Source organism: Ovis aries, chromosome 7 (assembly GCF_016772045.2).
Source record: "Ovis aries strain OAR_USU_Benz2616 breed Rambouillet chromosome 7, ARS-UI_Ramb_v3.0, whole genome shotgun sequence".
NCBI lineage: Eukaryota > Metazoa > Chordata > Mammalia > Artiodactyla > Bovidae > Ovis > Ovis aries.
In genome coordinates this window covers 26,129,583-26,142,789 of record NC_056060.1, presented here as the reverse complement: position 1 = coordinate 26,142,789, position 13,207 = coordinate 26,129,583, and the positions used below count along the sequence as shown (strand labels likewise).

The 13,207-nt window shown below is 38.6% G+C and overlaps 1 protein-coding gene across 1 annotated transcript; it reads right to left on the bottom strand.

The window, feature by feature from the left end:
* Positions 1-4,564: 4,564 nt before the first annotated feature.
* On the bottom strand, positions 4,565-5,512 carry LOC101108137 (olfactory receptor 4F6-like). Its single transcript, XM_004010960.5, has one exon. The coding sequence runs from the start codon at positions 5,501-5,503 to the stop codon at positions 4,565-4,567; it is 939 nt and encodes a 312-aa protein (XP_004011009.1). The 5' UTR covers positions 5,504-5,512.
* Positions 5,513-13,207: the final 7,695 nt, after the last annotated feature.

Below are 13,207 nucleotides of genomic sequence, written 5' to 3'. Positions count from 1 at the left end.
ATGTCAAGAAGTATAAGGTTTCCTTACCACCTTGAAGTAATGTTATATTTCTATCATTTTAACATCAGGAGTTTCCAGGTATCACATACACATTTAGGTTTCCCAGATTAAAATGGCATTATTCTTTTAAAAATGTTAACTGAGAAATTGTGTTGCTGCCTATGGTTGGAGGAAGCATGTGGTGTGGTAAAAAGTTTCCTCTGGAGATGGCCAAATGTTTGTCTCTCAAGAGACACTGCAATTCAATCTGATGAATTTACTATGGTCTAGATTTTAAAACTGAGTATCTTCAGTGTCAGAGTGGGTTATATAAGGGAATTCCGATTGATACTAGGTAAATTAATACTAGGTCGAAATATATACATCAAGATGCCCATTTATTAATTTGTCACAAAAAAATCAGTCAAGGAGTTTGAACTTCCACATAAGTGTAACTCATTATTTCATTGTAGGGAAATTTCAGAGAAGTTAAGCGGTGATAATAATGTTAATGAACAGGAAATCAGAACAAGAACAGTTACTCCAATTATTAAAATATTAATTATATCAGATTTTGATACTTAATGCCTATTTCTTCACACGAGGATATGACTGTCATTACAACTGGAAAATAGGATCCTTAGGTCAGGACTTTTATCTTGACTGTGCTGGCTGGTCATCACAAGATTTACCTTTGATTATTGTTCCTACTATGTTCCAGGCTATGTAACCCCTGTGCTCTTACACGTGCATTCTTATTTCCATAAGTTACTAGCCATGCTCCTCCTTTTCCTTCTGCTGGCATGATTATTCCTGTTGCATTTGGATGATTTAAGTCCTTGTAAGATTTCCAGATAGTGCTGCTGCTGCTGCTGAGTCGCCTCAGTCGTGTCCGACTCTGTGTGGCCCCATAGATGGCAGCCCACCAGGCTCCCCCGTCCCTGGGATTCTCCAGGCAAGAACATTGGAGTGGGTTGCCATTTCCTTCTCCAATGCATGAAAGTGAAAAGTGAAAGTGAAGTCGCTCGGTTGTGCCCGACTCTTCGAGACCCCAGGGACTGCAGCCCACCAGGCTCCTCCGCCCATGGGGTTTTCCAGGCAAGAGAGATGGAGTGGGGTGCCATATTGCCAGGTAGTGCTAGTGATAAAGAATTCCAAAGAATTCACCTGCCAATACAGAAGACATAAGAGATGCAAGGTCAATTCCTGGGTCATGAAGATCCCCTGGAGTGGGAAATGGCAACCCACTCAAGTATTCTTGCCTGAAAAATCCCATGGACAGAGGAGCCTGGTAGACCACAGTCCATGGAGTTGCAGAGTCAGACACGACTGAGCACAGCACAACACAGCAAGCTAAACTTTAGTTTGGGAAGTGTTTTATATATGATCATATTCTATTTTATAGGAATGAGGGATTTACATCAATAGATTAGAAATTCCAATTCATACTCATTTCAACAAAGAGGAACCAAGGTCCAGTCTCAAACCTGTAGTGCAAATGACTGAGCCATATACATCCTTATATAGACACCATACCCCTTAATCAGTTAATCAGTCTTACTATTGTCTTAAGTGGTCCTTATTTACCTTCTAATTTATTTCACTTTATAATTTGCTAGCTTTCTGTTTTGATTTCCTTTGCCTTATATCATTTATTCATTCTTTGACTCCTTTTTTTTTTTAACATTTAGAAAACTGATACCTATATATCAGTGTCAGTTTATTAGCTCACAGTATTCTCAGTCTCCCTATAATTTTTCTGAAGTGGTATTTTTGAAATAGAAGTTTCACTGTTTTTTCTCTCCCATGGATTAAACAACATTCAGTAGTTCCAGCTGGGGTTCTCCGATTCCTTGCTATTTTTGTGTGTTGGTTTAGAGAAATGCCTGCTTCTCTCAGTCTTTTCTCTTTATGCCTTTGTGTCAGGTCTATATCCATGATAGATTATCCATTATATCCATTATAGATATATCTATATCCATAGATAGATTCCCCAACTACATAGTGAATGAGTTTCTGTACTATGTAAAAGTTTTTCAAGGTCATTCTTTCTTATTCTAAAATAATACCTGTTTTTAGTGGTCATCTATTCTGTTCTTTGTCCAAATCAGCAACCTTCTTCTTCTGGTAATTGTTATCTTTTTCTTGCGGTAACTGTGTGGTATGATTAGAAGAAGGCATGTAGATCCTACCTCTCTGACCACTACTGTTTAAAGGTTGGGCTTCTGAACCACATCATAATGACATGTCTCCAAGCCACAGTTGAATGGTGCAGGTATGTCTCTGACCACGAAGGTTCAAATCTGAGCTTCTTCCCAGGATGTTAGACTTGGGAATAGAGAAACCAAGCCTAAGTCCTTTTTGGAGTGTGATGTGTAGAAATTACTGGCAATCATATTTCCTCCTGTTATAAATTGAATCTGGGATAATTTTTAAAAAGATATGGTAGAGAAGAAGATGTAGTATTTAGGTTTGGTGGTATTCAAGTTCTTGATTCTAGCTGTCTTGGACATTCAGCTTTTGCACTCAGTTTGATTACTAGCTGAGCTGTTAAATAAGCCAGTACATCCATCCTCTTGCATAAGCTTAAGTTGTGATTATGTCATTTATAGTCGAAAAAGTATTGATAAGTACATCTTTGATTCTAAGTAATTCTTTCAATTACTTATGATGTGAAATACCTGTTTTCTTATTTCTTTAAGAAAATATTATACTTGTCAATAAAATATAAATATGCTCATTCTGTTAGATTTATATGGATATTAGAGATTAAAATAGAAATTACCCGTAAAAATTACCATCTGGATATAATTATGAGTAATGTGCTGGGATATTTATTTCTAGTATTTTTCTATGCCTACATAAATATACATTTACACAATTGTGATTTTATGCTCTCTACATTGTTAACCTGATTTTTTCAGAATATTTTGAGAATTCTTTTATATTATTAAATATTGTAATACAAAATAATTTAAAATGCATACATAGAATTGCACTATATAACTATATCATAATTAAATTTTTTATTCTTCTGTTGGTCAATTAAGATTATGTTAAATTTTTTGCTGTGCTTTGAAAATTCTTTTCTCTACCCTGTCTGTATTTAATATTACTTCTTTTATAGCTTGATATATTCAGAATTAGTAGGATTTAACAATATTTAAACTCTTTATTCATATAACCATCTCTCATAAAAGATTTGTACTGTGTGGATAAGAATCCGCTTGCCAGTGCAGGAGATGTGTGTTCGGTCCCTGTGTCAGGAAGGGACTATGTCATCTATGTCACCACAGAGCACCGAGATGAGCCCCCTGTGTTATACAACAGGTTCCCACTAGCCATCTATTTTACACATGGTAATGCATATATGTCAGTCCCAGTCTCCCAGATCATGCCGCCTCTCTTCCTCCCCGACCCTGTGTCCATACGTCTGTTCTTTGTGTCTCTGTCTCTATTCCTGCCTAGCAAATAGGTTCATCTGTACCATTTTTTTTGATTCCACATATATACATTAATATATAATATTTGTTTTTCTCTTTCTTTCTTACTGCATGACAGACTATAGACCCGTCCATGTCTCTGTAAATGATCTAGCTTCATTCCTTTTTACTGCTGAGTAATATTCCATTGTATGTCTATACCACATTTTCTTTATCCATTCGTCAATGGTCATTTAGGCTGTTTCCATGTCCTGGCTGTTGTAAATGGTGCTGCGTGAACATTGGGATGCTTGTGTCTTTTTGAATTATGGTTTTCTGAGTATATCCCCAGTAGTGGATTGCTGGGTCATATGATAGTTCTATTTTTAGTTTTCTAAGGAACCTCCATAGTGGCTGTATCAATTTATATTCCCACCAACAGCGCAAGAAGGTTCCCCACTTCTCCACATCCACTCCAGCATTTGTTGTTTGTGGATTTTTTGATGATGGTTGTTCTGACCCATGTGAGGTGATACCTCATTGTAGTTCTGATCTACATTTCTCTAACAATTAGTGAAGTTGAGCATCTTTCATGTGCCTCTTGGCATCTGAACATCTATTAAGATCTTCCACCCATTTTTTGATTAGGTTGTTTGTTTTTTGGATATTGAGCCACATTAACCATTCATAAATTTTGTAGATGAATCCCTTGCTGGTCTCATCATTTGCAAATATTAATATTTCCTTCCTTTCTGAGGAATAATATATTACTTTTCAACACCTATTGTTATTCTCTGCTTGGCACATTTTGATGGATAAGAAAATTGGAAGTGGAGGATTAAGATGTTAATCAACTTTTGTTTGAGGTATTTTGCATAGTAATTATACAGAGAATGAGTCAAGCATTTCTTAATTATTAAAAAAACAAAATAAAAATGACCCAGAGTTTTCATAAATATTAAATAAAATAATTTATATAAAAATCCAACAGAAGTTGGAAAATAGAAACTCCAATGTTAGCTCTTTTTCTCCTTATTTATTTGGTATATAGCAACATGAAAAATGTCTAACTATTACCTAGTACATAAAATTAATAGAAATCTAAGATGACATTTTTCTATTGTCATTGTGGGTAGAGCTAAATTTCTTTATCTTTAGAGTGTTTAGGGTATCTTGCTGTAACTCACAAGCTGATGGTAGTGTTTCTTCATCACTGCTTTCATCTCCTTGTTCCTGAATGTGTAGATGACTGGATTCAGAAAAGGAGTGAGAACTGCATCAAAGATAGCAAGGAACTTGTCCAAGTGTGATGAAGGGAAGGGCCAGGTGTAGAAGAAGATTAATGGCCCAAAGAATAAGACCACCACAGTGACGTGAGCTGACAAGGTGGAGAGGGCCTTGGATACACTACCTGAGGAGTGTTTCCAAACAGTGACCAGAATGAAGATGTAGGAAATAATCAATATGAAGAAGGAACCCACGGAGATGAGTCCACTGTTGGCGGTGACCATGAACTCTAGTCTATGGGTCTCTGTGCAAGCAAGCTTAATGAGTCGGGGGAGGTCACAATAAAAGCTATCCAGTACATTAGGACCACAGAAGGGCAAGTCTATGACAAAAGCCAGTTGGGCCACTGAGTGGATGAGGCCAAGGACCCAGGCAGCAGCCAAAATTAAAACGCACATTCGTGGGTTCATGATGGTCAGGTAGTGGAGAGGCTTGCATATGGCCACATATCTGTCAAAGGCCATGGCAATGAGCAGCACCATTTCTGTGCCCCCAATGGCATGAATAAAGAAGATCTGAGTTAGGCAACCCCCAAAAGAGATGGCTTTGCATTTTCTGAAAAGGTCATAAATCATTTTGGGAGTAGTAGTAGAGCAAAACCCCATGTCAAGAAAGGAGAGGTTGGCCAGCAGGAAATACATGGGGGAGTGCAAGCTAGCGTCAGCACTCACAGAGAACACAACAAGGAGGTTTCCCATCAGGCTTGCCATGTAGAACACAGAGAAAAAAAGGAAAAGAAGAAGCTGGATCTCCCAGGAACTGGAGAGTCCCAGGAACACAAACTCAGACACCATGGAGTGGTTGGCTCTACCCATTGTCTCTGCAAACAGAGGTGACTCAATTTTACCTGAAAAAGAGTAGAAAATAAATAAAATTTGAGAGTCAGTGATCACATGAAAATACTGCCCTAATTCACAGAACCAAAACACCTATAATATAACCCCTTAAACTGTAGTTGCAGAAAATATGCAGTGATTATTTGCCACAAAGCATTGCTTCGTACTCCCCAGCCTCCCTAGGTTTTGATAAAAGAATTAAAATATTCTGCTGAATCAAAAGGGTTATGAGAGGAAGGATAGGAGTGCCCTGGAATACCAGGAGGGGAGGAAAGAGAGGAAATAGAAATGAACTTATTGATTTTGCTCTCACAGTCTGTTTCTCATGCCCATTGTTGTTGTTTGTTGTTCAGTGGCTAAGTTGTGTCAGACTCCTTGTGACCTCATGGACTGCAGGACGCCTACCTTCCCTGTCCTTCACTATCTCTTGGAGTTTGCTCAAACTCATATCCATTGAGTCTATGATATCATCCAACCATCTCATCCTCTGTCGTCCACTTTTCCTCCTGCCCTCAATCTTTTCCAGCATCAGGGTCTTTTCCAATGAGTCTACTCTTTGCATCAGGTGGCCAAAGTATTGGAGTTTCAGCTTTAGCATCAGTCTTTTAAATGAATATTCAGGGTTGATTTCCTTTAGGACTGACCGGTTTGAGCTTCTTGCTGTCCAAGGAACTCTCAAGAGTCTTCTCCAACACCAAAATTTGAAAGCATCAATTCTTTGGTGCTCAACCTTCTTTATGATCCAATTCTCACATCCACACATGACTTGAAAAAACCATAGCTTTGACTATACAGATCTTTGTGGGCAAAGAGTTGTCTCTGGTTTTTAATACACTGTCTAGGTTTGTCATAACTTTTCTACCAAGGATCTTACCTGTAGCTTAGACAGTAAAGGAATCTGCCTGCAGTGCAGGAGACCAGGGTTCAATCCTTGGGTTGGGAAAATCCTCTGGAGAAGGGAATGACAATCCACTCCAGTATTCTTTCCTGGAGAATCCCATAGACAGAGGAGCCTGGTGGGCTACAGCATGTGGGGTTGCAGAGTTGGACATGAATGAGTGACTAACACTCCTACTTCTTCCAAGGAGCAAGCATCTTTTAAAATTATGGCTGCAGTCACAGTCTACAGTGATTTTGGAGCCCAAGAAAATATAATCTTTCACTGTTTCCATCCCCCCATCTATTTACATGACTTGATGGGAATGGATGTCATGATCTTAGTTTTTTGAATGTTGAGTCTAAGCCAGATTTTTCACTCTCCTATTTCACTTTCCTTCAGTTCCTATTCACTTTCTGTCATTAGGGTAGTGTCATCTGCATATCTGAAGTTATTGATATTTCTCTGGGAAGTCTTAATCCAGCTTATGAGTCCTCCAGCTTGGCATTTCATATGATATACATTACACATATACATATACATTAAATATATACATATACATATGCATACATGTATATATGCATATACATTAAATAAGCAGAGTGACAATATACAGACTTGATGTACTCTTTTCCCAATTTTGAGCGAGTCCGTTGCTCCATGTCCAGTTCTAACTGTTGCTTCTTTGATCTGCATACAGAGTTTTCAGGAGGCAGGTAAGGTGGTCTGGTATTCCAGCTCTTTAAGAATTTTCCAGTTTATTATGATCTGTACAGTCAAAGGCTTTAACATAGTCAACGAAGTGGAAGTAGATGTTTTTCTAGAGTTCTCTTGCTTTTACTATAATCCAGTGGACGTTGACAATCTAAGCTCTGGTTCCTCTACCGTTTCTAAATCCAGCTTGTGCATCTGGAAGTTCTCAGTGCACATATTGTTGAAGCCTTGCTTGAAAGATTTTGAGTATTACCATGCTAGCATATGAAATGACTGCATTTGTGCGATAGTTTGAACATTCTTTGGCATTGCCCTTCTTTGGGATTGGAATGAAGACCAACCTTTCCAGTCCTGTGGCCATTGCTGAGTTTTCCAAATTTGATGGTTTATCAAATGCAGCACTTTAATAACATAATCTTTTAGGATTTGTAGTAGTTCAGCTGAAATTCCATCACTTACTGCTAGCTTTGTTCAGAGTAATGCTTCCTAATGCCCACTTGACTTCACACTTCACACTCTGGCTCTAGATGAGTGACCAAACCATCATGCTTATCTGGATCATAAAGATCTTTTTCATACAGTCCTTCTGTGTACTCTTGCCACCTCTTAATATCTGCTTCTGTCAAGTCCTTGCCATTTCTGTCCTTTATCGAGCCCATCTTTGCATGAAATGTTCGCTGGGAATCTCTAATTTTTTTTGAAGAGATTTCTAGCCTTTCCCATTCTGTTGTTTTCCTCTCTTTCCTTTGCATTTGTTCACTTAAGAAGGCTTTCTTATCTCTCTTTGCTATTCTTTGGAACTCTGCATTCATTCGGAATTCTATATCTTTCCCTTTTCCTTTGCCTTTTGCTTGTCTTCTTTTCTCAGCTTTTGGTAAGGATTCCTCAGACAACCATTTTGCCTTCTTTGTGATGGTTTTGGTCACTACCTCCTGTGCAGTGTTGTGAACCTCTGTCCATAGTTCTTCAGGCACTCTATCAGATCTAATTTCTTAAATCTCTTTGTCACTCCCACTGTATAGTCATAAGGGAATTGATTTCAGTCATACTTGAATGGCCTAGTGGTTTTCCTTACTTTCTTCAATTTAAGTCTGAATTTTGCAATAAGGATTTCATGATCTGAGCCCAAGTCAGCTCCAGGTCTTGGTTTTTCTCACTGCATCAAGCTTCTCCATCTTTGGCTGCAAAGTATACAATCAGTCTGATTTCAATATTGACCATCTGGTGATGTCCATGTGTAGAATCATCTCTTGTATTGCTGGAAGAGGGTGTTTGCTATGACTGGTGTATTCTCTTGGCAAAACTCTGTTAGCCTTTGCTCTGCTTCATTTTGTACTCCAAGGTCAAACTTGTCTGTTACTCCAGTTATCTCTTGACTTCCTACTTTTGCATTTGAATCCCCTATTATGAAAAGAATATTTTTTTTGGTGTTAGTTCTAGGAGGTCTTGTAGGTCTTTTTAGAACCATTCCACTTCAGCTTCTTCGGCATTAGTGGTTGGGGCATAGACTTGGATTACTCTGATATTGAATGGTTTGTGGTGGAAAGGAACTGAGATCATTCTGTCATTTTTGAGTTTGCACCAAAGTACTGCCTTTCAGAATCTTTTTGTTGACTATGATGGCTACTCCATTTCTTCTAAGGGATTCTTGCCCACAGTAGTAGATATAATGGTCATCTGAATTAAACTCACCCATTCTCATCCATTTTAATTCACTAATTCCTAAAATGTCAATGTTCACTCTTGCCATCCTCTGACCACTTCCAGTTTACCTTGATTCATAGACCTAACATTCCAGTTTCCTATGCAGTATTATTCTTTACAACATGCTATTTTACTTTCATTACCAGACATATCCACAGCTGGTCATCATTTTCACTTTGGTTCAGCCTCTACTTTGGTTCAACTTCTTCATTCTTTCTGGAGATATTTATCTCCACTCTTCCCCAGTAGCATATTGGACACCTACTGACCTGGGGGGCTCATCTTCTAGTTTCATATCTATTTGCCTTCTCAAAGGCAAATAGGGGTTCTCAAGATAATAATACTGAAATGGTTTGCCACTGCCTTTTGCAGTGTACCATGTTTTGTTAGAACTCTCCACCATGACCCGTGGATTTCCCCAAACCTGACAATTCTGAGACCTTCATTTTCCTTACCCCCTGATTATCTCCTATATGCAATGCTATAAGTTTCATTAATACTCTCTTATGTTTAGCCTGACTGTTGCAGTTTTATCAAGTCATAGTCACCTTTTCCTCAAGCCCTAATGAAATGATCTAGCTTTTGTAGCTCAGCTTAGGGAGTGTGAATGATCACAAAACTTGCACTATGAGAGCAAATAGCAGAGTTGGGACAAGCCAGAAGGAGATCTGTGAGGCAGACTCTAAACATGGATGAGCTGATGCAATGTAGCAAACAAAATTCTGTGTGATATTAGTAAATCATTTTCCATTCCATGTTCACTTAATGGTTCTTGGGATGTCAGAAAGAACACTGCATTTGAAAACAGAAGAGTTGTGATCAATTCTTAGCCCTAAGTTCATTGGAAGTTGGAGTAAGTCCTTTCTCTCATCCTTTCCACACTCAACTCACTTTTTAAAAAGCCTTTCATAACTTTGTTGTTGCTACTCATCATATTTATGAAGATTTCATAAAATTGCAAATAGTTGCAATACAAAAGGCAGTTATTACAATGCAACATTGTCCATCAGGATCTCTTGAAAAAACCAGTATAATTATTGGGCAACAATATTGCATGGGGAAATTGAATAACTATCAGTTCAGTTCAGTTCAGTCACTCAGTTGTGTCTGACTGTTTGAGACCCCATGGGATGAAGCATGCCAGGCCTCCCTGTCAATCTGTTTTTCTATATTGAAGCATAATTTACAGACAATAAAATGCACAGATCTTAAGCACTCAGTTTTATAAATTTTAGCAACAGTAACTCCTTGAACTCAGTTTCACCATCTAGAAAATAAAGGAACTGAGCGGGTGATGCTAAAGCATCCTTTCAAGTCTAACATTTCTATGACCTTATAGCACAATGCCAGTATAGTACATAATGAACCTGACTGTAACGATGGTATTCTCTGTGCTGAGTCCTACCATATTCACCTCTTTTCCCTCATCTGCAGTTGATTATAAATCCCATATCCCACAAAAAGCTATCCCTTTGTATTAAATTAGTCTTCCTCTTCTCTAGTTACTTTTGTCACTCTTATATGATTGTTTAGCATATTATTGTAAATTTTCTATGTCATTTATTTTGCCTTTTATCATAACTATCTGTAATCAATCAAGAAGCATTTTCTAGATAAATACTACACACAAGGCATTGTTCCAGGACATTATGAATTCCATCAATTATTATATTCTTTGCAGCCAAAGATGGAGAAGCTCTATACAGTCAGCAAAAACAAGACCGGAAGCTGACTGTGGTTCAGATCAAAACTCCTTATTGCCAAATTCAGACTTAAATTGAAGACAGTGGGGAAAACCACAAGACCATTCAGGTATGACCTAAATCAAATCCTTTATGATTATACAGTAGAAGTGAGAGATAGATTTAAGGACCTAGATCTGATAGACAGAGTACCTGATGAACTATGGACGGAGGTTCGTGACATTGTACAGGACACAGGGATCAAGACCATCCCCATGGAAAAAAATGCAAAAAGGCAAAATGGCTGTCTGAAGAGGCCTTACAAATAGCTATGCAAAGAAAAGAAGTGAAAAGCAAAGGAGAAAAGGAAAGATATAAGCATCTGAATGCAGAGTTCCAAAGAATAGCAAGGAGAGATAAGAAAGCCTTCTTCAGCGATCAACACAAAGAAATAGAGGAAAACAAGAGAATGGGAAAGACTAGAGATCTTTTCAAGAAAATTAGAGATACCAAGGGAACATTTCATGCAAAGATGGACTCAATAAAGGACAGAAATAGTATGGACCTAACAGAAGTAGAAGATATTAAGAAGAGGAGGCAAGAATACACAGAAGAACTGTACAAAAAAGATTTTCACGACTGAGATAATCATGATGGTGTGATCATTCACCTAGTGCCAGACATCTTGGAATGTGAAGTCAAGTGGGCCTTAGAAAGCATCACTATGAACAAAGCTAATGGAGGTGATGGAATTCCAGTTGAGCTATTTCAAATCCTGAAAGATGATGCTGTGAAAGTGCTGTACTCAATATGCCAGCAAATTTGGAAAACTCAGCAGTGGCCACAGGACTGGAAAAGGTCAGTTTTCATTCCAATCCCAAAGAAAGTCAGTGCCAAAGAATGCTCAAACTACTGCACAATTGCATTCATCTCACACGCTAGTAAAGTAATGCTCAAAATTCTCCAAGCCAGGCTTCAGCAGTGCATGAACCATGAACTTCCAGATGTTCAAGCTGGTTTTAGAAAAGGCAGAGGAACCAGAGATCAAATTGCCAACATCCACTGGATCATCGAAAAAGCAGGAGAGTTCCAGAAAAGCATCTATTTCTGCTTTATTGACTATGCCAAAGCCTTTGACTGTGTGGATGACAATAAACTTAGGGAAATTCTAAAAGAGATGGGAGTACCAGACCACCTGATCTGGTTCTTGAGAAACCTGTATGCAGGTCAGGAAGCAACAGTTAGAACTGGACATGGAAAAACAGACTGGTTCCAAATAGGAAAAGGAGTATGTCGAGGCTGTATATTGTCACCCTGCTTATTTAACTTCTATGCAGAGTACATCATGAGAAACGCTGGGCTGGCAGAAGCACAAGCTGGAATCAAGATTGTCGGGAGAAATATCAATAACCTCAGATATGCAGATGACACCACCCTTATGGCAGAAAGTGAAGAGGAACTAAAAAGCCTCTTAATGAAAGTGAAAGAGAAGAGTGAAAAAGTTGGCTTAAAGCTCAACATTCAGAAAACTAAGATAATGGCATCTGGTCCCATCACTTCATGGGAAATAGATGGGAAACAGTGGAAACAATGGCAGACTTTATCTTTTTGAGCTCCAAAATCACTGCAGATGGTGATTGCAGTCATGAAATTAAAAGACGCTTACTCCTTGGAAGAAAAGTTATGATCAACCTAGATAGCATATTGAAAAGCAGATATATTACCTTGCCAACAAAGGTCCATTTAGTTAAGACTGTGGGTTATCCAGTGGTTATGTATGGATGTGAGAGTTTGACTGTGAAGAAAGCTGAGCGCTGAAGAATTGATGCTTTTGAACTGTGGTGTTGGAGATGACTCTTGAGAGTCCCTTGAACTGCAAAGAGATCCAACCAGTCCATCCTAAAGGAGATCAGTCCTGGGTGTTCATTGGAAGGACTGATGCTGAAGCTGAAACTCCAATACTTTGGCCACCTCATGCGAAGAGTTGACTCACTGGAAAAGACTCTGATGCTGGGAGGGATTGAGGGCAGGAGGAGAAAGGGACAACAGAGGATGAGACGGCTGGATAGCATCACTGACTCGATGGATGTGAGTTTGAGTGAACTCTGTGAGTTGGTGATGGACAGGGAGGCTTGGCATGCTGCGATTCATGGGGTTGCAAAGAGTCGGACACGGCTGAGTAACTGAACTGAACTGAACCCTTAAGGCATTTACATATTTTCACATACTAAAAATATAAGCAATAAAAATTCTTACATAAAAAATATCAAATAAATAGCATGAGCATAGAATTTTTGAAGCATAAAAGATACCCATGAGTTGGAGTGATCAGGGCTGTCTTCAGAAAGAAATCAACATCTGTGATGCAGTTTAAGATTGGATATAATTTATTTTGATATATAAATTCATGAAGTGAAGCGAAGTGAAGTTGCTCAGTCGTGTCTGACTCTTTGTGACCCGATGGACTGTAGCCCAGCAGGCTCTTTGGTCCATGGGATTTTCCAGGCATGAATACTGGAGTGGGTTGCCATTTCTTTCTCTAGGGTATCTTCCCGACCCAGGGATCGAACCCAGGTCTCCCGCATTGTAGGCAGACACTTTACTGTCTGAGCTACCAGGGAAGCCATATCTGCCTCTTAAAAAATTACTGAGACGTGATCAGATAATATCTCCAAGTCTGAGGCATTGTTTAATAAGCTAGCTACA

Bases quoted from the DNA above. Each gene is read 5' to 3' on its own strand.
- LOC101108137 (XM_004010960.5), bottom strand. From the start codon at position 5,503: ATGGGTAGAGCCAACCACTCCATGGTGTCTGAGTTTGTGTTCCTGGGA.